The 22,711-nt window shown below is 65.8% G+C and overlaps 3 protein-coding genes across 3 annotated transcripts in view; 1 reads left to right on the top strand and 2 right to left on the bottom strand.

Moving 5' to 3' along the window:
* Window positions 1-2,687: 2,687 nt before the first annotated feature.
* On the bottom strand, window positions 2,688-6,443 carry RPL13A (ribosomal protein L13a). The gene is made up of 8 exons (XM_082073842.1): window positions 6,358-6,443; window positions 6,043-6,115; window positions 5,295-5,360; window positions 4,803-4,904; window positions 4,603-4,688; window positions 3,811-3,870; window positions 3,575-3,697; window positions 2,688-2,851 (listed from the first exon to the last, which is right to left on the bottom strand). The coding sequence occupies exons 1-8, from the start codon at window positions 6,370-6,372 to the stop codon at window positions 2,765-2,767; spliced, it is 612 nt and encodes a 203-aa protein (XP_081929968.1). The 5' UTR covers window positions 6,373-6,443; the 3' UTR covers window positions 2,688-2,764.
* A 1,526-nt stretch (window positions 6,444-7,969) lies between these two features.
* On the bottom strand, window positions 7,970-19,011 carry LOC309450779 (vesicular glutamate transporter 1-like; the record flags this gene model as incomplete). The annotated part of the gene is made up of 14 exons (XM_082073924.1): window positions 7,970-8,084; window positions 8,296-8,468; window positions 9,281-9,408; window positions 9,493-9,603; window positions 10,453-10,585; window positions 11,299-11,445; window positions 12,064-12,203; window positions 12,573-12,659; window positions 13,180-13,267; window positions 13,840-13,954; window positions 14,917-15,035; window positions 17,150-17,269; window positions 17,522-17,585; window positions 18,950-19,011. 14 exons carry the CDS (start codon window positions 19,009-19,011, stop codon window positions 7,970-7,972), a joined length of 1,602 nt encoding a protein of 533 aa, XP_081930050.1.
* An 840-nt stretch (window positions 19,012-19,851) lies between these two features.
* LOC309450765 (uncharacterized protein) overlaps window positions 19,852-22,711 on the top strand; it is a gene marked incomplete at its 3' end in the record, with an annotated part of 3,094 nt that continues 234 nt past the window's right edge. The window contains exons 1-6 of the mRNA XM_082073908.1: window positions 19,852-19,958; window positions 20,357-20,459; window positions 20,994-21,120; window positions 21,645-21,822; window positions 21,908-21,985; window positions 22,582-22,709. Of these exons, the coding sequence (XP_081930034.1) occupies window positions 21,076-21,120; window positions 21,645-21,822; window positions 21,908-21,985; window positions 22,582-22,709 (429 nt within the window). The 5' untranslated portion in view covers window positions 19,852-19,958; window positions 20,357-20,459; window positions 20,994-21,075. The remainder of the gene's footprint in view (window positions 19,959-20,356; window positions 20,460-20,993; window positions 21,121-21,644; window positions 21,823-21,907; window positions 21,986-22,581; window positions 22,710-22,711) is intronic.

Genomic DNA, 22,711 nt, shown 5'->3' with positions numbered 1-22,711 from the left:
TTATTCGGAGCACCGTCCCAGTCCATTCCAGTCCACACCAGTGCTCCCAGTTCAAACCAGTTCAGACCAGTTCAGAGCAGCAGCCCGTGTTCCCGCAGCCCATCCCAGTCACTCCCAGTCCATCCCAGTCACTCCCAGTCCATCCCAATCCATCCCAGTTTATTCGGAGCACCAGCCCAGTCCATCCCAGTTCACACCAGTGCTCCCAGTTCAGCCCGTCCCAGTCACTCCCAGTTCATCCCAGTCCACACCAGTCCATCCCAGTTTATTCGGAGCACCGTCCCAGTCCATCCCAGTTCACACCAGTCCATCCCAGTGCTCCCAGTCCGCACCAGTTCAGAGCAGCAGCCCATCCCAGTCCCCCCAGTTGCTCCCAGTCCATCCCAGTTCACACCAGTGCTCCCAGTCCACACCAGTTCAGACCAGTTCAGAGCAGCAGTCCATCCCAGTCCACACCAGTCATTCCCAATCCATCCCAGTTTATTCGGAGCACCATCCCAGTCCACACCAGTGCTCCCAGTCCACACCAGTCCATCCCAGTTTATTCGGAGCACCGTCCCAGTCCATCCCAGTTCACACCAGTGCTCCCAGTCCACACCAGTCCAGACCAGTTCAGAGCAGCAGCCCATCCCAGTCACTCCCAGTCCACACCAGTCCATCCCAGTTTATTCGGAGCACCATCCCAGTCCATCCCAGTTCACACCAGTGCTCCCAGTTCAGCCCGTCCCAGTCACTCCCAGTCCATCCCAGTGCTCCCAGTCCGCACCAGTTCAGACCAGTCCGCACCAGTCACTCCCAATCCATCCCAGTTTATTCAGAGCACCATCCCAGTCCATCCCAGTGCTCCCAGTCCACAACAGTCCATCCCAATCCATCCCAGTTTATTCGGAGCACCGTCCCAGTCCATCCCAGTCCATCCCAGTGCTCCCAGTCCGCACCAGTTCAGACCAGTCCGCACCAGTCACTCCCAATCCATCCCAGTTTATTCGGAGCACCGTCCCAGTTCACACCAGTTCACACCAGTGCTCCCAGTCCACACCAGTGCTCCCAGTCCATCCCAGTTCACACCAGTCCATCCCAGTTTATTCGGAGCACCGTCCCAGTCCATCCCAGTTCACACCAGTCCATCCCAATCCATCCCAGTGCTCCCAGTCCGCACCAGTTCAGAGCAGCAGCCCATCCCAGTCCCCCCAGTTGCTCCCAGTCCATCCCAGTTCACACCAGTCCATCCCAGTTTATTCGGAGCACCATCCCAGTTCACACCAGTGCTCCCAGTCCACACCAGTTCAGACCAGTTCAGAGCAGCAGTCCATCCCAGTCCACACCAGTCACTCCCAATCCATCCCAGTTTATTCGGAGCACCATCCCAGTCCACACCAGTGCTCCCAGTCCACACCAGTCCAGACCAGTTCAGAGCAGCAGCCCATCCCAGTCACTCCCAGTCCACACCAGTCCATCCCAGTTTATTCAGAGCACCATCCCAGTCCATCCCAGTCTACACCAGTGCTCCCAGTTCACACCAGTTCAGACCAGTTCTCCCAATTCAGCCCATCCCAGTCACTCCCAGTCCACACCAGCCACTCCCAGTCCATCCCAGTTTATTCGGAGCACCGTCCCAGTCCATCCCAGTTCAGACCAGTCCACACCAGTCCACACCAGTTCAGAGCAACAACCCATCCCAGTCACTCCCAGTTCACACCAGTCCATCCCAGTCCATCCCAGTTTATTCGGAGCACCGTCCCAGTCCATCCCAGTTCACACCAGTCCATCCCAGTTTATTCGGAGCACCGTCCCAGTCCATCCCAGTCCATCCCAGTCCATCCCAGTTCACACCAGTCCATCCCAGTTTATTCGGAGCACCGTCCCAGTCCATCCCAGTTCATCCCAGTTCACACCAGTCCATCCCAGTTTATTCGGAGCACCGTCCCAGTCCATCTCAGTCCATCCCAGTTCAGACCAGTCCACACCAGTTCAGAGCAACAACCCATCCCAGTCACTCCCAGTCCACACCAGTCACTCCCAGTCCATCCCAGTTTATTCGGAGCACCGTCCCAGTCCATCCCAGTCCATCCCAGTTTATTCGGAGCACCGTCCCAGTCCATCCCAGTCCACACCAGTTCACACCAGTCCATCCCAGTCCATCCCAGTTTATTCGGAGCACCGTCCCAGTCCATCCCAGTCCATCCCAGTTCACACCAGTCCATCCCAGTCCATCCCAGTTTATTCGGAGCACCGTCCCAGTCCATCCCAGTCCACACCAGTCCATCCCAATCCATCCCAGTTTATTCGGAGCACCGTCCCAGTCCATCCCAGTTCACACCAGTCCATCCCAATCCATCCCAGTTTATTCGGAGCACCGTCCCAGTCCATCCCAGTCCATCCCAGTTCACACCAGTCCATCCCAGTCCATCCCAGTTCACACCAGTCCATCCCAGTCCATCCCAGTTTATTCGGAGCACCGTCCCAGTCCATCCCAGTCCATCCCAGTGCTCCCAGTCCACACCAGTTCAGACCAGTTCAGACCAGCAGTCCATCCCAGTCCACACCAGTCCATCCCAATCCATCCCAGTTTATTCGGAGCACCGTCCCAGTCCATCCCAGTTCACACCAGTCCATCCCAATCCATCCCAGTTTATTCGGAGCACCGTCCCAGTCCATCCCAGTCCATCCCAGTTCACACCAGTCCATCCCAGTCCATCCCAGTTTATTCGGAGCACCGTCCCAGTCCATCCCAGTCCATCCCAGTGCTCCCAGTCAGACCAGTTCAGAGCAGCAGCCCGTGCTCCCGCAGCACGGCCGTGAACGGCGCCGCCTTCGCCTCCACGTTGCGCTCGGCCCGACGCCGCAGGCTCTGAAACGGGGGACAGGGCTCAATTTTGGGGGGTCCCCCCAGTCCCGGGGTGTCCCCCCAATTCTGGGACATCCCCCCCCCATTTTGGGGCATTTCCCGCCAATTTCAGGCCGTTTTTTCCCCATTTTGGGGGCGTTTTTCGGCCACTTCAGGGCTCAGGGGTGGCCCCAAACCCCCAGTTTTCAGCCCCATTTTTCCACCTCCCCCCCATTCCAGAACCCCCCAATTTTCAGGGTCCCTCCCTCACATTCTGGGGTGTCCCCCCCATATTTTCAGGGTGTCCCCCCCATATTTTAGGCCATTTCCCCCCAACTTTGGGCCATTTCCCTCCAATTTTGGGCCATTTTCCCCCCATTTCAGAGCAGCCCCAAGTCCTTTGGGGGCTCCCAAACCCACCCACAAACCCCAGTTTTAACCCCATTTTGGGGCTCCCTCCCAATTTTGGGACCCCCCCCAAATTTCAGGGTCCCTCCCCCACATTCTGGGGTGTCCCCCCCCCATTTTAGGTCATTTCTCCCCCAATTTTGGGCCATTTTCCCTCCAATTTTGGGCCATTTTCCCCCATTTCATGGCAGCCCCAAGTCCTTGGGGGAGGCCCCAAACCCCCAGTTTTCAGCCCCATTTTCCCGCCTCCCCCCCCATCCCAGAACCCCCCAATTTCTGGGGTCCCTCCCCCACATTTCGGGGTGTCCCCCCCATAATTTGGGGGTGTCCCCCCCTCACCATCAGCTTCTTTTTCCGGTTGTACCGCAGCTTCGCCTTCTCTTTCCGTTTCTCCTCCAGCGCCGCCGTCACCCCCTGATATTTCCACCCCACCTCGTGCGCCAAACGCCCCAAAAACGCAAACTGGGGGGGACACGTCGCATCAGGGGGGTCCCCAAAACCTCGGGGGGGGTCCCCAGTATTTATAGGGGTCCCCAAAACCTATTTTTGGGGGTTATTTGCCCCAAAAAACCCACCTTGCGCGTTGGTTTCAAGCGGATGATCTTGAGCGCGGCCGGAACCACCATGCGCTTGCGCTGGGGGGGGACGCGGATTTTGGGGTTCATGGGGGGGTTTTGGGGTTCAGGGGGGTTCAAGGGAGTTTTGGGGGGGTCCCCAGGGGGGTTTTGGGGGGTCCCGGTGTCTCAGTGTTGGAGTTTTTGTCATAGAGAGTCAAACAATGTAGGTAAATCCCATCATTGACACTGGGGGGACTTGGGGGGTCCCCAAAATTGGGGAGGAGTCCCAGGGGTTCCCCAGAATTGGGGGGGGGATTTGGGGGTTCCCCAGAACCTGTTGGGGGAGGTCCCATGGAATGTGGGGGTTCCCCAGAATGGGGGGAGGGTTATGGAGAATTTGGGGGTTCCCCACAATTGCGGGGGGGAGGGAGGATCCCAGGGGTTCCCCAGAACCTGTGGGGGGGTCCCAGGGGACTTGGGGGTTCCCCAAAATGTATGGGGGGGTCCAAGGAGATTTGGGGGTTCCCCAGAATCGGGGGGGGAGATATGGGGGGTCCAAGGGGATTTGGGGGTTCAGAAACTGGGTGGGGGGGTCCAGGGGGTTCCCCAGAACCTGGGGGGGGGGGCCCAGGGGAATTTGGGGGTTCCCCAGAATTGGGGGGGGGATTTGGGGGTTCCCCAAAATCTATGGGGGATTCAAGGGGATTTGGGGGTTCAGAAACTGGGCGGGGGGGTCCAGGGGGTTCCCCAGAACCTGGGGGGGCCCAGGGGAATTTGGGGGTTCCCCAAAATGGGGGGGGGTCCCCTCACCTTGTCATATGGGGGGGGGATCCCATCAAACACCTTCAGCCGCTCCAGCGCCGCTTGGCCCCGTTTGGTCTTATGGGGCAACATCCCTGGGGGGGGGGAACAAAATGGGGGGGTCAGGAGGATTTGGGGGGGTCGGGAGGGTTCTGGGGGGGTCAGGAGGGTTCGGGGGGGTCCCCGTTTTTATTTGGGGGGGGTCTCACCTCGCACCGTGCGCCAGAAGATGCGGGAGGGGGCGCGGAAGTGAAAGGGCCCCCGCGATGGGTTCGTGTTCATCCGCTTGCGCAGGAACGCCAGGAATTTCACTGGGGGGGGGCACAGAAATAGGGTCACGACCCCCCCCCCCGTGAAAACGGGGGACCCAGGCGTCCGGGGGGGGACCCAGGCGTCCGGGAGAGGGGGAGGAACCAAAGTGTGGGGGGAACTAAAGTTCATGGTCATGAGGCCGGGAGGGGGGGGGGGGGCGGGTTTAAAGTGACACCGGTGGGGAAAGGGTTTAATGTGACACCGGTGGGGGGGGGATGGACACACAAAGTTGGGCGGAACCACGTGGTCGGGGGGGGACCCAGGAGTTCGGGAAGGGTCTAAAATAGGGGACCCAGGCGTCCGGGGGGGACCCAGGCATCCGGGGGGGACCCAGGCGTCCGGGGGTCCTGTAACCACCCCCAAAAAGCCCCAAAAAGCCCCAAACTCACGTTTATTGCGGTAAAAGTTCCCAGAAATGTTGATCCCTTCACAGCGAACGACGACGACGCGGCGACCTGGGGGGGGACAGACGGACACGGGGGGGACCCAGGAGTTCGGGAGGGACCCAGGAGTTCGGGAGGGACCCAGGAGTGTGGGAAGGGACCCAGGAGTGCGGGAAGGGGACCCAGGAGTGCGGGAAGGGGACCCAGGAGTGCGGGAAGGGGACCCAGGAGTGCGGGAGGGGACCCAGGAGTGCGGGAGGGACCCAGGAGTGCGGGAAGGGACCCAGGAGTGCGGGAAGGGGGACCCAGGAGTGCGGGAGGGGGACAAAAGGACACGGGGCGGGGGTACAAAGGGATACGGTTCAGCGGCGGCCGCAGCCCCATGTCTGTCTGTCCCCCCCGTGTCCGTCTGTCCCCCGGGTTTATGTCCCCCCCCCGCCATGTCCGTCCGTCCCCCCCGTTTTGTGCCCCCCCCCCCGTGTCCGTCTGTCCCCCCGGTTTGTGCCCCCCCCCCCCCCATGTCCGTCTGTCCCCCGGTTTTATGCCCCCCCATGTCCGTCTGTCCCCCCGGTTTTGTGCCCCCCCGTGTCCGTCTGTCCCCCCGCTCAGCTGGTGATGCATGTGGCGGCTCTCACGGCCGTGAAGCTCAACAGCCCAACGGTTCATCACGGCGGGGGGGGTCCCGGGGTCTGTCTGTCCGTCCCGGGGTCTGTCCGTCTGTCTGTCCCGGTGTCTGTCGCTCCCCGGGACTCACCCAGCAGCACCTGCTTGGCCACGATGGCCGCCAGGCGGCCCAGGAGGTGCCCGCGCCCGTCGATCACCAGAACCTGCGAACCGGGACAACGGGGACAAGCGGCGTGAGCGGGGGCGGCACCGGGACCCCGCGGGACACACGTGGCCGCGTTCCCGCCACCCCCGCCGCGTTCCCGCCACCCCCGCCGCGTTCCCGCCACGCCCCCCCCCTTCCCGCCCCGTCCCCGCGCCCCGCCGCCCCCTCCCCACCCCCCCCCGGGCCGGTTTTGGGCCGTTTTCGGGCGGTTTTGGGCCGTTTTGGGGCCGTTTCTCGTACCCGCGGCTCCGCCATCGCCGCCGCCCGCCCGGGAAAGAGGCTCCGCCCCCTGCGCGCCGCGGGGTCTCCGCTTCCGGCGGGGGCCGGAGCAGGGGCGGAAGTGAGGCTAGAGACGCCTCATTGGTTGGAGGCGCCTTGGTGGGTGGAGCCGTGCCATTGGGCGGAGCCGCCTCGGGCGCATATGCAAATGAAGGGGCGGGGCCCCGCCCTTCGCGCCCCCCCGCCGGGCTATGGGGCTGCCAAATAGTGAGCCTTGGGGGGCTATGGGGCTGCCAAATAGTGAGCCTTGAGGGGCTATGGGGCTGCCAAATAGTGAGCCTTGGGGGCGATGGGGCTGCCAAATAGTGAGCCTTGGGGGGCTATGGGGCTGCCAAATAGTGAGCCTTGGGGGGCTATGGGGCTGCCAAATAGTGAGCCTTGGGGGGCTATGGGGCTGCCAAATAGTGAGCTATAGGGGGCTATGGGGCTGCCAAATAGTGAGCCGGGTCCTAAAGCCCGCGGGTGCTAAAGAAACCCCCTCGGGAACGCACAGTACCCCCAGTATGGCCCAGTATCCCCCAGTATGGCCCAGTACGGCCCCCAGTATTTCCCCAGCGCCCCCAGGATCATCCCCAGTGTCCCCAGTTATCACTCAGTGCCCCCCCCGCCACCTTAGTGCCTCCCAGGACCCACCCCAGTGCCCCCCAGTATCTCCCAGTGCCTCCCAGTATCTCCCAGTGCCCCCCAGTATCTCCCAGTATCCCCAGCAGAACACGACCGCAAGTTCACACAGACGCGGGGCGGGGGGGGCGGCGAACCCCCCCATATATTTATATATATACATGGGGGGAGGAGCAGGGGGTCCCTGTGGGGGGGTTGATGGTTCTGGGGGGTCCCTGGGGGTCCCTTTGTTGGTCCCAGAGGGTCCCATGGGGGAACCCTGTGGGCGGGGTCGATAGTTCTGGGGGTCCCTTTGGTGGTCCTGGGGGGTCCCTGTAGGGGGGTTGATGATCCTGGGGGGTCCCTGGGGGGGTTCCTGGGGGAGTTTCCAACCCGAACCTGTGGGGTTGATGGTTCTGGGGGTCCCTGAGGGTCCCTGTGGGGGGGTCCCTGTGTGGGGTCGATAGTTCTGGGGGTCCCAAGGGTCCCTTTGTTGGTTCCAGGGGGGTCCTTGTCGGGGGGTTGAAGGTTCTGGGGGTCCCTGAGGGTCCCTGGGGGGGATGTTGATGGTCCTGGGGTTCCCTTTGTTAGTCCCGGGGGGGTCCCACGGGGGGTCCCCGTGGGGGGGTCAATAGTTCTGGGGGTCCCTGGGGTTCCCTTTGTTGGTCCCGGGGGGTCCCTTTTGGGGGGGTCAATAGTTCTGGGGGTCCCAAGGGTCCCTTTGTTGGTCCCGGGGGGTCCCACGGGGGGTCCCTGTGGGGGGGTCGATAGTTCTGGGGGTCCCTGGGGTTCCCTTTGTTGGTCCCAGGGGGTCCCTTTTGGGGGGTCAATAGTTCTGGGGGTCCCAAGGGTCCCTTTGTTGGTCCCGGGGGGTCCCTGGGGGGGGTCCCTGTGTGGGGTCGATAGTTCTGGGGGTCCCAAGGGTCCCTTTGTTAGTCCCGGGGGGGTCCCACGGGGGGTCCCCGTGGGGGGGTCAATAGTTCTGGGGGTCCCTGGGGTTCCCTTTGTTGGTCCCGGGGGGTCCCTTTGGGGGGGGTCGATAGTTCTGGGGGTCCCAAGGGTCCCTTTGTTGGTCCCGGGGGGGGTCCCTGTGGGGGGGGTCGATAGTTCTGGGGGTCCCTGGGGTTCCCTTTGTTGGTCCCGGGGGGTCCCATGGGGGGTCCCCGTGGGGGGGGCGGGCGCTCACCCGTGTGTCTCCCCGCGGGGTCCCGGGGTCGGGGTGGTTCCAATGGCCCCATAACTCTGTGGGGGTCCCCCAGGGGTCCCCCCCCTCCTTCTCCCCCCTCCTCCTCCTCCCACCCCTCCCCCTCCTCGTCGCTGTCCCCGCCCCTCGGCGCGAGCGGCTCCGCCTCCTCCCGCGGAGGCTCCGCCCACGGCTGCGGTTCCCCGGAGGCGAAGATGCCGTAGAAAATCACGCCCCCGTAATGGACCAGCGCCGCGATCAGGAAAACCCACTGCCACTCTTCCCGCGTCTGGCCAATCGGAGCCCGCCGGCCCGCCCCGACGGCCAATCGGAGAGAGGAAGAGGCGGGGCGAAGGAGGGTGGTGGTGAGGGGCAGGGTCCTAGTGCCCGCCTGCACCCATGGGCTCTGCTGCCGCCCCGGGTCCTAGTGCCCCCCCTTGGGTCCCCAATAACCACTGGGCTCCCCAATGCCCCCCCGGGGCCTAGTGGCACCCCCCGAGGTCCCCAATATCCACCGGGGTCCCCAATGTCCCCACCAGGGTCCCCAATATCCACCGGGATCCCCAATGACCCCTCGGGTCTCAGTGCCCCCCAAACCTCCCAATGCCTCCCCTCTGGGTCCTAGTGCCCCCCCTTGGGTTCCCATTGACTCCGCGGATCCTGGTGCCCCTCCCGGGGTCCCCAATATCCACTGGGCTCTCCAATGCCCCCCTGGGACCTAGTGGCACCCCCCGGGGTCCCCAATATCCACCGGGGTCCCCAGTGTCCCCCCAGGTCCTAGTGCCCCCACCAGGGTCCCCAATGCCCCCCTGGGTCCTAGTGTCCCTCCCTGGGTCCTAGTGCCCCCAAACCTCCCAGTGCCTCCCCCGGGATCCCCAATGTCTCCCCAGGTCCTAGTGACCCCCCCCCGGCTCCCCAATATCCACCGGGGTCCCCAATGTCCCTCCCGGGTCCTAGTGCCCGTCCCCCGGGTGCCCATTGATCCCCTGGGTCCTAGTGTCCCTCCCTGAGTCCTAATGCCCTCCCCCGGGTCCTAATGCCCTCCCCCGGGTCCTAGTGCCCCCCACGTCCCCTCCCTGTCCCCAGGGCCCCCCCCAGCACCTTGTGGCGTGTCAGGGCCCCCACGATGAGGGGACAAACCATCCCCGACAGGGTCCCCACGCCGTTGCTCAGCCCCATGAGGACGCTGGCGTAACGGGGGGCGATGTCCAGGTGGTTCACATTGAACCCTGGGGGGGAATTTTGGGGGGGGGGGGGGGTCACACACACGTGGGTGTCCCCATGTGTCCCCCCCCACGTCCCCGTGTCCCCACCGGAGATGGCGAAGCCGCTGAAGCCCACGGCCAGGACCAGGAAGGTGATGGCGACGGCGCGGGAGTGCGAGTAACCGACCACCAGCAGCAGAGTGGCCTCCATGCCGAAACCTGGGGACACGGGGGACATGGGGATATGGGGGGACATGAGGATATGGGGGAATATGGGGGGACATGGGGATATGGGGGATATGGGGGACATGGGGATATGGGGATATGGGGGGACATGGGGATATGGGGGGACATGAGGATATGGGGGAATATGGGGGACATGGGGATATGGGGGATATGGGGGACATGGGGATATGGGGATATGGGGGGACATGGGGATATGGGGGGACATGAGGATATGGGGGAATATGGGGGACATGGGGATATGGGGATATGGGGGGACATGGGGATATGGGGGGACATGAGGATATGGGGGAATATGGGGGGATGTGGGGATATGGGGGGACATGGGGAATATGGGGACGTGGGGATATGGGGGGACATGGGGAATATGGGGGATGTGGGGGGATATGGGGGGATATGGGGGGATATGGGGGGATATGGGGACGTGGGGACATGGGGGGACATGGGGAATATGGGGACGGGGGGACATGGGGGGACATGGGGAATATGGGGAATATGGGGGGACATGGGGAATGTGGGGGATATGGGGGGATATGGGGGATATAGGGGAATATGGGGGACATGGGAGGATATGGGGAATATGGGGGGACATGGGGACGTGGGGATATGGGGGGACATGGGGGGACATTGGGAATATGGGGACGTGGGGACATGGGGGGACATAATGGGATATGGAGGGATATGGGGACACGAACCAATCCCCCCATGTGACCCCTTGTGTCACCATCACTGTGCCCCCATATCCCCCCATGTCCCCCCGTGTCCCCATATCCCCCATGTCCTCTAATGTCCCCATGTCCCCCATGTCCCCCCGTGTCCCCTCACCCCCACAGTTCATCATCTTCCGCACGTTGGTGGTCGACATGATTCCCCGGGACCGCAGGAAATCGGCGATTTGGCCCCCGATGGGGACGATGATCGTCATCACCAGGTGGGGGAGGGCGGACAGGAGCCCCACCTGCAGCCAGAGGGACCCAGGCGTTCGGGAGGGACCCAGGCGTTCGGGTACCCGAACGCCTGGGTCCCTCCCGAACGCCTGGGTCCCTCCCAAGCTCCTGGGTCCCTCCTGAACTCCTGGGTCCCTCCCGAACTCCTGGGTCCCCCCTTGATCCCCATGTCTCCCCATACTTCTGGGTCCCCCAAGGCTGCCAGGTCTACCCAGGATCCCCATGTCCCTGAACTGGGTCCCCCGAACTCCTGGGTCCCCCAAACTCCTGGCTCTCCCCAAACCCCTGGGTCCCCCCGGACGCCTGGGTCCCTCCTGAACTCCTGGGTCCCTCCCGAACTCCTGGGTCCCCCCTTGACCCCCATGTCTCCCAATAATACTTCTGGGTCCCCCCAGGGCTGCCAGGTCTACCCAGGATCCCAATGTTCCTCAACAACTATCCCCTGAACTCCTGGGTCCCGGGAACTCCTGGCTCCCCCTGAACTCCTGGCTCCCCCCGGACGCCTGGGTCCCTCCCGAACTCCTGGGTCCCTCCCGAACTCCTGGGTCCCTCCTGAACTCCTGGGTCCCCCCGAACACCTGGGTCCCCCCTTGACCCCCATGTCTCCCAATAATACTTCTGGGTCCCCTCAGGGCTGCCAGGTCTACCCAGGATCCCCATGTCCTTGGACTCCTGGCTCCCCCCGGACGCCTGGGTCCCCCGGACGCCTGGGTCCCACGGGCACCTTGCTGATCTCAAAGCCGAACACCTCCTCGAAGTAGGCGGGCTGGCTGATGAGCAGCAGGTAGAAGGTCCAGCTGCGGCAGAAATTGGCCACGATGATGGCGTAGACCGGCATGGACGTGAAGAACCGGCGCCAGGGGGTCGCCATCTGGGGGGGGTGGGGCGGCATCGCTGACCTCTGACCCCCGGAGTGACCCCCAGCGTGACCCGTGACCTCCCATCGCGACCCGGACGCCTGGGTCCCCCCCTGAACTCCTGGGTCCTCCTGAACTCCTGGGTCCCCCGGATGCCTGGGTCCCTTCCCAACTCCTGGGTCCCTCCCGAACTCCTGGGTCCCCCTGAACTCCTGGGTCCCTCCCGGACGCCTGGGTCCCTCCCGAACTCCTGGGACCCCTATTTGGGTCTCTCCCCAAACTCCTGAGTCCCCCCCCCGAACTCCTGGGTCCCCTCCCGAATTTATGGGTCCCCTATTTGGGTCCCTCCTCGAACTCCTGGGTCCCTCCCGAACTCCTGGGTCCCTCCCGAACTCCTGGGACCCCTATTTTGGTCCCTCCTGAGCTCCTGGGTCCCCTATTTGGGTCCCTCCCGAACTCCTGGGTCCCTCCTGAACTCCTGGGTCCCTCCCCCAAACTTCTGGGTCCCCTATTTGGGTCCCTCCCCGAACTCCTGGGTCCCTCTCAAACTCTTGGGTCTCCTATTTTGGTCCCTCCCGAACTCCTGGGTCCCTCCCGAACTCCTGGGTCCCCCCGGACGCCTGGGTCCCCACCAGCAGGGGGTTGTTCCCGCTGCTCTCCCCTATGGACTCCTCGATGTATTTGCGCTCGGCCGCTGAGATCGTGGGGTGCAGCGCGGGGCTCTCGTAGGAAACCAGGACCCAGAACAGGAACCAGAACACGCCGAAGCTGCCTGTGGGGGGAGCGCGGGGGACCCAGGAGTTCGGGGGGACCCAGGAGTTCGGGGGGGGACACAGGAGTTCGGGGGGGGGACCCAAATAGGGGATTCAGGAGTTCTTGGGGACCCAGGAGTTCAGGAGGGACACAGGAGTTTGGGGGGGAACACAGGAGTGCGGGGAAGGACCCAGGAGTGCGGGGGAGGACCCAGGAGTTCAGGAGGGACCCAGGAGTCCGGGTCTCATAGGAGACCATGAACCAGCAGATATTGAAACTGCCTGTAGGGGGCGCTGGGGACCAGGCAGGGGGCGGGGCCAGGGAAGGGGGCGTGGTCACGGGTTGGGGTGTGGGCGGGTGGGCGGGGCCGGGGTGGGCGGGGTCTCACCGTACACGTAGAACACGGAGCTCCAGCCCGTGTATTGGACCAGGACCCCGGCCAGCGGCATCGCCACCACGGCGCCCGCGTAGGAGCCTGCGGGACCCAGGCGTCCGGGGGACCCAGGCGTCCGGGGAGACACAGGAGTTCAGGGGGGGACCCGGGAGTCCAGGGGACCCAGGCGTCCGGGGGACACAGGAGTTCAGGGGGACCCAGGAGTCTGGGGGACCCAGGCGTCCGGGGGAGGGACCCAGGCGTCCGGGGGACACAGAGGTTGGGGGGACCCAGGAGTTCAGGGGGGACCCAGGAGTTCTGGGGGGGGGGACCCAGGAGTTTCCAGTCACCCCATGGGGACCCTGTTGTCCCCCCCACTCCCCATGTCCCCCCATTGTCCCCATTGCCCTCATTGTCCCCATGTCCCCATTGTCCCCATGTCCCCCCATTGACCCCATTGTCCCCATGTCCCCATTGTCCCCATTGTCCCCATGTCCCCATTGTCCCCATGTCCCCATTGTCCCCATTGTCCCCATGTCCCCATTGTCCCCATGTCCCCATTGTCCCCATTGTCCCCATATCCCCCCATTGTCCCCATGTCCCCATTGTCCCCATGTCCCACCACAGAACGCGGTGGTCGCCAGGCGACTCCTCTCCAGGGGCGGCGCCCACTTGCTCCAGATCCCGTGACAGGCCGGGTAGGTCACGCCCTGGGTGGGGCAGGGGCGTGGCCACCGGGGGGCGTGGCCAGGGGCACAGTGGGCGGGGTGTTGGAGGTGGGGTCAGGGAGGTGGTGGATGGAGTTGGTGTTTTGTGGGTGGGGTCAGGGGGTTGTGGGCGGTGTCAGGAGTGGTGGGTGGGGTCAGAGGGTTGTGGGCGGGGCCAAGAGGCAATAGGCGGAGCTCAGGATGCAGTGGGCATGACCGAGAGGTGGTGCATGTGGTAAAGGCGGGGGCGTGGCCAGATGTGGTGGGCGGGGTCAGGGCATTGGGGGAGAGGTCAGGGTGCAGTGGGCGGGGTCAGGGGGTTGTGGGCGGGGTCAGGGGGTTGTGGGCGGGGTCAGGGGGTTGTGGGCGGGGCCAAGATGCAATAGGTGGGGCTCAGGGTGCAGTGGACGTTGGCGGAGGTGTTGCACGTGGTGATGGTGGGGGCGTGGCCAGGGGTTGTGGGCGGGGTCGGGGTGGCAGGTGGGTTGTGGGTGGGATCAGGGTTTTGTGGGCGGGGTCGGGGGGCTGTGGGCGGGGTCAGGGGGTTGTGGGCGGGGTCAGGGGCGTGTCCTCACCTCCACCAGCCCCTGCAGCACCCGCACCCCGATCACACAGCCCACGTGGGTCCGCGCGGCCGTGGGCAGCAGCATGTTCAGCACCGACGTGGAGACGATGGCCACGCCAAACACCCTGTGGGGACACGGGGTCAATGGGGACAATGGGGTCAATGGGGACAATGGGGACAGCGGGGACAATGGGGACAATGGGGGTCAATGGGGGTCAATGGGGCAACGGGGTCAATGGGGACAATGGGGCAACGGGGTCAATGGGGACAACGGGGGCAACGGGGTCAATGGAGCAACGGGGTCAATGGGGACAATGGGGTCAATGGGGACAATGGGGACAATGGGGCAACGGGGTCAATGGGGACAATGGGGACAATGGGGGTCAATGGGGACAATGGGGGTCAATGGGGACAACGGGGTCAATGGAGCAACGGGGTCAATGGGGACAATGGGGTCAACGGGGTCAATGGGGTCAACGGGGACAAGGGGTCAACGGGGACAAGGGGGACAAGGGGTCAATGGGGACAATGGGGTCAACGGGGTCAATGGGGACAACGGGGACAAAGGGGTCAATGGGGACAATGGGGTCAACGGGGTCAATGGGGACAATGGGGGTCAATGGGGACAACGGGGACAATGGGGACAATGGGGACAATGGGGGTCAATGGGGGTCAATGGGGGTCAATGGGGACAATGGGGACAATGGGGTCAACGGGGTCAATGGGGGTCAATGGGGGTCAATGGGGGTCAATGGGGCAGCAGCACGTTCAGAACTGACACGCCGAACACCTTGTGGGGGGAGAAATGGGGGGAGAAATGGGGGGAATTGTGGGGGGAATTTGGGGGGGGAAATGAGGGGAATTTGGGAGAATGAAGGGGGGAATTTGGGGGAGAATTGGGGGGAGTTAAGGGGGAATTGGGGGACATTGGGAGAAGGGAATGGGGGGAACTGGAGGGGATTAGGGGGGGAATTGGGATGGGAAATGGGGAGAAAATTGGGGGATGGGGGGAACTGGGGGGGATGGGGGGAACTGGGGGGCCATGGGGGGGATATGGGGGGCCACGGGGGGTATTGGGGTCCCCCACCTGTTGGCCGCGAACCTCTGGGCGATGAAGCCGCCCGGGATCTGGGTGACGATGTAGCCCCAGAAGAACGAGCCGTGGATCAGCCCCACCGTCTCGGGGTCCCAGTTGAACTGGGCGCGCTGGGAAACGGGGGACGTGGGCGGGACCCCCTGAACCCCCCACAACCGCCCCATGACCCCCCAGACCACCCAGAACCCCAAAGACCCCCCCATGAGCCCCAGAACCCCAACGATCCCCCCATGACCCCCCATAACCCCCCAGGCCCCCCATAACCCCAACAATCCCCCCATGAGCCCCCAGAGCCCCAACGATCCCCCCATGACTCCCCAGAACCCCCCAGACCCCCCAGAACCCCAACGATCCCCCCATGACCCCCCATAACCCCCCAGTCCCCCCATAACCCCAACAATCCCCCCATGAGCCCCCAGAACCCCAATGATCCCTCAATGAGCCCCCCATGACCCCCCATAACCCCCCAGACCCCCCAGAACCCCAACGACCCCCCCATGACCCCCCATAACCCCCCAGGCCCCCCGTAACCCCAACAATTCCCCCATGACCCCCAGAACCCAAATAATCCCCCCATGACCCCCCATAATCCCCAGAGCCCAGACCAACCACACCCCCTCTCAGGCCCCACCCCTCCATGCTGACCACGCCCCCCTCCCAAGCCCCACCCCTCACCTGCCCCCGCCTGTGCTGACCATGCTGGCCACGCCCCCATGTTGACCACGCCCCCGCCCACCCCAGGCCCCGCCTCTCACCTGTCCCCCCGGGGGGACTGACCATGCTGACCACACCCCCACGCTGACCACACCCCCTTCCCAAACCCCTCCCACTGCCACACTGACCACGCCCCCTCACCTGCCCCCAAGGTGGATTGACCATGCTGACCACGCCCCCCCATGCTGACTCCGCCCCATTCCCAAGCCCCTCCCCCCCACGCTGACCACGCCCCCACGCTGACCACGCCCCCACTGTGGCCCCGCCCCCTCCGTACCTGCCCGTGGGGGGGTGGACCATGCTGACCACGCCCAGTCCCAGGCTGACTCCGCCCCCTTCCCAAGCCCCTCCCACACACATTCTGACCACGCCCCCAGGCTGACTCCACCCCTCACCTGCCTCCGAGGCGGGTTGACCATGCTGACCACGCCCCCCATGCTGACTCCTCCCCCTTCCCAAGCCCCTCCCACCCCCACGCTGACCACGCCCCCACGCTGACCACGCCCCCAAGCTGTCCCCACCCCTCACCCGCCCCCGAGGCGGGTTGACCATGCTGACCATGGCCACACCCAGGCTGACTCCGCCCCTTCCCAAGCCCCTCCCACCCCCCCACTGACCACACCCCCAGGCTGACCACACCCCCACTGTGGCCCCGCCCCTCCATACCTGTTCGGGGGGGGGGGTTGACCATGCTGACCACGGCCACCCCATGCTGACTCCGCCCCCTTCCCAAGCCCCTCCCACCGCCACGCTGACCACGCCACCAGGCTGACTCCGCCCTCTTCCCTAGCCCCTCCCACCCCCATGCTGACTCCGCCTCCTTCCCAAGCCCCTCCCACCCCCCCACTGACCACACCCCCAGGCTGACCACGCCCCGCTGTGGCCCCGCCCCTCCGCACCCGCCCGTGGGGGGGGTTGACCATGCTGACCACGGCCACCCCCTGCTGACTCCACCCCCTTCTGAAGCCCCTCCCACCACCACGCTGACCACGCCCCCAGGCTGACCACGCCCCCGCTGTGGCCCTGCCCCTCCACACCTGCCCACCCCCATGCTGACTCCGCCTCCTTCCCAAGCCCCTCCCACCCCCCCACTGACCACACCCCCAGGCTGACCACACCCCCACTGTGGCCCCGCCCCTCCATACCTGTCGGGGGGGGGGGGTTGACCATGCCGACCACGGCCACCCCATGCTGACTCCGCCCCCTTCCCAAGCCCCTCCCACCCCCAGGCTGACCACGCCCCCACTGTGGCCCCGCCCCTCCATACCTGTCGGGGGGGGGTTTGACCATGCCGACCACGGCCACCCCATGCTGACTCCGCCCCCTTCCCCAAGCCCTCCCACCGCCACACTGACCACGCCCCCACGCTGACCACGCCCCATTGTGGCCCCGCCCCTCCATACCTGCCCACCCCCATGCTGACTCCGCCTCCTTCCCAAGCCCCTCCCACCCCCCACTGACCACACCCCCAGGCTGACCACACCCCCACTGTGGCCCCGCCCCCCCATACCTGCCCGTGGGGGGGGTTGACCATGCTGACCACGGCCACCCCATGCTGACTCCGCCCCCTTCCCAAGCCCTCCCACCCGCAGGCTGACCACGCCCCCACTGTGGCCCCGCCCCCCCATACCTGCCCGTGGGGGGGGTTGACCATGCTGACCACGGCCACCCCATGCTGACTCCGCCCCCTTCCCAAGCCCCTCCCACCCCCAGGCTGACCACGACCCCACTGTGGCCCCGCCCCTCCACACCTGTCGGGGGGGGGTTGACCATGCCGACCACAGCCACCCCATGCTGACTCCGCCCCCTTCCCAAGCCCCTCCCACCCCATGCTGACTCCGCCCCCCAAGCCCCGCCCACCCCAGGCCCCGCCCCCCCATACCTGCCCGTGGGGGGGGTTGACCATGCTGACCACGGCCACCTCCAGGTTGCAGCGGATGCCGAAGCTGATGCAGAAGCCGAGCGCGCACAGCACGGCGATGCCGTAGCGCCGCGGCAGCCCCCAGCACGTGCAGTCCAGCACCGGGGGGCGCGGGGGCCCCCCCCGACCGAGCCGGGGGGCCCCGACACCCCCGAGTGCAGCTCCAGCTCCTCCGCGTCCGCGTGGCGGCGCTCCAGCAGCCTGGACGGACGGGGGACACGGGGACGGACGGGGGGACACGGGGGGATATGGGGTTATGGGGGATATTGGGATATGGGGGGACATGGGGGGATATGGGGTTATGGGGGGATATTGGGATATGGGGGGACATGGGGGGATATGGGGTTATGGGGGGATATTGGGATATGGGGGGACATGGGGGGATATGGGGATATGGGGGGATATTGGGATATGGGGGGACATGGGGGGATATGGGGATATGGGGGGATATTGGGATATGGGGGGATATGGGGGACATGGGGGGATATGGGGTTATGGGGGGATATGGGGGCATATGGGGATATTGGGGGACCCAGGGGACATGGGGGGATATTGGAATATGGGGGGATATTGGAAAATGGGGGGACATGGGGGACATGGGGGCACATGGGGATATTGGGGGATATGGGGACATGGGGGGACATGGGGAAATAAGGGGGGACATGGGGGGATAAGGGGGGACATGGGGGGATAAGGGGGGATATGGGGATATTGGCGGATATGAGGACATGGGGGGACATGGGATTATGGGGGGACATGGGGGGACATGGGGGTATATGGGGAACATGGGGACATGGGGGTCACCCCACAGCCAATCCCCCCATATTCCCCATATCCCCATGTCCCCCCATATCCCCAATGTCCCCCCATATCCCCAATGTCCCCCCATATCCCCAATGATGTCCCCCCATATCCCCAATGATGTCCCCCCATATGTCCCCATGTCCCCCAATTCCCCCCATTTCCCCCCATCCCAGCCCCCCCCAATGCCCAGTGTCCCCAGATCCCCCCGTGTCCTCGTGTCCCCCCCCCGTGTCCCTGTGTCCCCCCCCGCGGTGGCGGCAGCGGATTAAACAGCAGCCGCTAAATCCCCGTCTGAGCCCCCGGGGGGGGACACGTGTGTGCGACGTGTGTGCTGACCCCCCCGGACGCCTGGGTCCCTCCCGAACTCCTGGGTCCCCCGAACTCCTGGGTCCCTCCCGAACTCCTGGGTCCCCCCAGACGCCTGGGTCCCTCCCGAACTCCTGGGTCCCCCCGGACGCCTGGGTCCCCCCCGAACTCCTGGGTCCCCCCGGACGCCTGGGTCCCTCCCGAACTCCTGGGTCCCCCCGGACGCCTGGGTCCCTCCCGAACTCCTGGGTCCCCCCGGACGCCTGGGTCCCCACTCACCGGTGCAGGCGGCCCAGTCCATCTCCCACCTGCCTCCGAAACTCGTCCGCGTTGAACTGCATCGCGCTCAGGGCACCATGGTCCCCCCGGACGCCTGGGTCCCTCCCGAACGCCTGGGTCCCCTCCCGAACGCCTGGGTCCCCTCCCGAACGCCTGGGTCCCTCCTGAACTCCTGGGTCCCTCCCTGGGGCACACCTGGGTCCCCCCCGAACTCCTGGGTCCCTCCCGAACTCCTGGGTCCCTCCCTGGGGCACGCCTGGGTCCCCCCTGAACTCCTGGGTCCCTCCCGAACGCCTGGGTCCCTCCCGAACCCCTGGGTCCCCCCTAGAACTCCTGGGTCCCTCCCGAACTCCTGGGTCCCCCCCGAACTCCTGGGTCCCCCCTAGAACTCCTGGGTCCCTCCCGAACTCCTGGGTCCCTCCCGGACTCCTGGGTCCCCCCGGATGCCTGGGTCCCCTCTCCTCCTCCCGGACGCCTGGGTTCTCTGGGATCCCCCCTCCCCCCCCTCCCCCGGCTCAGCTCTAAATCCCCCGCGTGGGCTGAGACCCCCCCCCGTGCTGGGGGGGAGGGGCGGGCACCCGCACGCCTGGGTCCACTGCAGGGCCCTGCCCCCGGCGCAAGGACCCAGGAGTTCGGGAGGGACCCAGGAGTTCGGGGGGGACCCAGGAATTCGGGGGGGACCCAGGAATTCAGGCGCTGCCCCATCAAGCCTAAGGGGGGGCAAAGGTCAGAGGTCAGCGAGGGCGGTGCCTCCTGGAAAAAGGGGTGTGGCCAACGGAGAGGGCGTGGTCATCAGCCCCTCCCCCCGGTGGGCGGGGTCAGGGCGGGTGGCCACTCCCACTTCTGGTTCCCGGCGGAAGTTTGGGGCGGTTTCCAAGGTGACGAGGCCGCTCTGGCCGCTCGTCTCGTTGGTGCGATGGCGGCCGCGCTGGAGCCGCTCTCGGTGCCGGAGATTTTCGGTTCCATGGAGGACGGACCCGGAGCCGGGGGGGCGGGGGCGGCGGCGGAGGTGAGGGGGGACCCAGGAGTTCGGGGGGGGACCCAGGAGTTCGGGGGGGGACCCAGGAGTGCGGGAGGGACCCAGGAGTGCGGGAGGGACCCAGGAGTTCGGGAGGGACCCAGGAGTTCGGGGGGGGACCCAGGAGTTCGGGGAGGGACCCAGGAGTTCGGGAGGGACCCAGGAGTTCGGAGGGGACCCAGGAGTTCGGGAGGGACCCAGGAGTTCGGGGGGGGACCCAGGAGTTCGGGGAGGGACCCAGGAGTTCGGGAGGGACCCAGGAGTTCGGAGGGGACCCAGGAGTTCGGGAGGGACCCAGGAGTTCGGGGGGGGACCCAGGAGTTCGGGGGGGGACCCAGGAGTGCGGGAGGGACCCAGGCGTCCGGAGGGACCCAGGCGTCCGGGCGCAGGGCTGGTTCTGCTCCCACGGCCGCTCCCTCGGTCACTTTGTGGCCGGGTCGTGGCTGAAGCCGCCGGGGCGGGAGCTGCTCGAGTGCCGGGAGGCGGCAACCGGTACGGGTCAGGGGTCAGGGGTCAGGGGTCATGGGAGGGGCCACAGGGGGGTCAGGGGTCACAGGGTCATGGGGTGAGAGGTCACGGGATGGGCCACAGAGGGGTCAGGGTCATGAGGGTGAGGGGTCAGGGGTCATGGGAGGGGTCACAGGGGGTCAGGGTCATGAGGGTGAGGGGTCAGGGGTCATGGGAAGGGTCACATGGGTCAGGGGTCACAGGGGGTCAGGGTCATGGGGTGAGGGGTGACAGGTCATGGGAGGGGTCACAGGGGTGAGGGGTCACAGGGGTCAGGGGTCATGGGAGGGGTCACAGGGGTCAGGGGTCACAGGGGTCAGAGTCATGGGGTGAGGGGTCAGGGGAGGGGTCATGGGGGTCAGGGGTCACAGGGGGTCAGGGTCATGGGGTGAGGGGTCACAGGGGTCAGGGGTCATGGGAGGGGTCACAGGGGTCAGGGGTCACAGGGGTCATGGGGTCACAGGGTGGGTCAGGGGTCACTGGGGGGTCAGAGGTCACGCTGCCCCTCCCCCCCCCCAGGGCGGCCGTTGGTGACGGTTCCGCGGGGGGAGGGGCCGGACGTGGCGGTTGCCGTGGAGACGGCGGCGACAGCGGCAGCAAAATGGGGGGGGCTGGGGGGACCCCGGCGGGGGCGGAGCCTGGACAGGTGAGTCCCGCTGACCTTTGACCCCACGTGGCTGCTCCCCCCCTCCCCCCCCCCCCGCCAAGATTCACGTGTCACCCTGTGTGACCCTTTGTACCCAGGAAGGGACCCAGGCGTTCAGGGGGGGAGGACCCAGGCGTTCGGGGGGACCCCGAAGTTTCCAGCCACCCCATGGGGACCCTGTTGTGTCCCTCCCCGTATACCCGATTGTCCCCTCATTGTCCCCTCATTGTCCCCATGTCCCCCTGTCCCCATTGTCCCCTCTTTGTCCCCATTGTCCCCATTGCCCCCTCATTGTCCCCATGTCCTTCATTGTCCCCCATGTCCCCATATCCCCCATGTTCCCATTGTCCCCCTGTCCCTTCATTGTCCCTTCATTGTCCCCTCATTGTCCCCATTGTCCCCATATCCCCATGTCCCCATTGTCCCCCTGTCCCCTCATTGTCCCCCTGTGCCCATTGTCCCCTCATTGTCCCCTCGTTGTCCCCATTGTCCCCAATGTCCCCTCATTGTCCCCATGTCCCCAGGCTGGCCCAGGCCCTGGCGGCCGCAGCCCCACAGCTGGGGGCGCTTTCCACCCTGGGGGGGGGCGCCCCTTGGCCTTGACCTTGGGCAGCGACCTTGACCTGGGGCTGCGGCGCCTGCGGGCGGCGGGGGGAGGGGCGGCCCTGGGCCCCCCCGGCCTGAGCGACTGGACCCCCCTGGGTGAGTGACCCTGACCTTGACCCCCCGGGACCCCCCTGACCCCCGTGACCCCCCTGACCCCTGGGACCCCCCCCCCCCCCCCCAGGGGTGGTGGCTCTTGTCATCGAGGGGCCCTGTGACCTGGTGACGCTGCTGGGGACACTGGGAGCGATCCTGGCCATGGGTGAGCGGGGGACATGGGGGGACATGGGGATGTGGGGGGACATGGGGGGACATTGGGGACATGGGGGGATATGGGGACATCGGGGGACACAGGGGACAGTGGGGACATGGGGGGATATGGGGACAGGGGGACATTGGGGGGACATTGGGGGGATATTGGGGGATATGGGGACATCGGGGGACATGGGGGACATTGGGGGATATGGGGACATGGGGGGACACAGGGGACAGTGGGGACATGGGGGGATATGGGGACGGGGGACATCGGGGGACATTGGGGGGATATTGGGGGATATGGGGACATCGGGGGACACAGGGGACAGGGGCGACATGGGGGGATATGGGGACATCGCGGGACATGGGGGACATTGGGGGATATGGGGACATGGGGGGATATGGGGACAGGGGGGACATGGGGGGATATGGGGACATGGGAGGGGAGCACAGGAGGGACATGGGGGACCGTGGGAGGGGGACATGGACCCAGGCATCCGGGGGGGGGGGGCGGGTACATAGTGCATTGTGTGTGGGGGTTGGGACCCCAGTTTGGAGGGGTGTGACCCCCCCCCATGACCCCCCCATGTCCCCCCCAACCAGGGAACGCGGCGCTGCTCCTGCCCGACCCCCAGGGGGCGCTGCTGTCCTTGCTCGTTGCCGAGCTGGCGGTGGCGGAGCCTCGGCAGTGGGCGTGGCCTCGCAGAAGTGGGCGGGGCCGCTGCCCCCGGGC

The sequence above is a fragment of the Streptopelia decaocto genome (genome assembly GCF_964273445.1).
Source record: "Streptopelia decaocto genome assembly, chromosome: 28".
In the NCBI taxonomy this organism is placed as follows: Eukaryota; Metazoa; Chordata; class Aves; order Columbiformes; family Columbidae; genus Streptopelia; species Streptopelia decaocto.
The sequence above is the reverse complement of the archived record's forward strand: the minus strand, read 5'-3'. Positions and strand labels throughout refer to the sequence as shown.

Bases quoted from the DNA above. Each gene is read 5' to 3' on its own strand.
- RPL13A (XM_082073842.1), bottom strand. The intron at 3,698-3,810 runs GTGGGTTTTTTG...TGTCCCCCCCAG, and splicing joins GCTTGAAACCAACGCGCAAG to TTTGCGTTTTTGGGGCGTTT. The intron at 2,852-3,574 runs GTGAGGGGGGGA...CCCCCGTTTCAG, and splicing joins ACCGGAAAAAGAAGCTGATG to AGCCTGCGGCGTCGGGCCGA.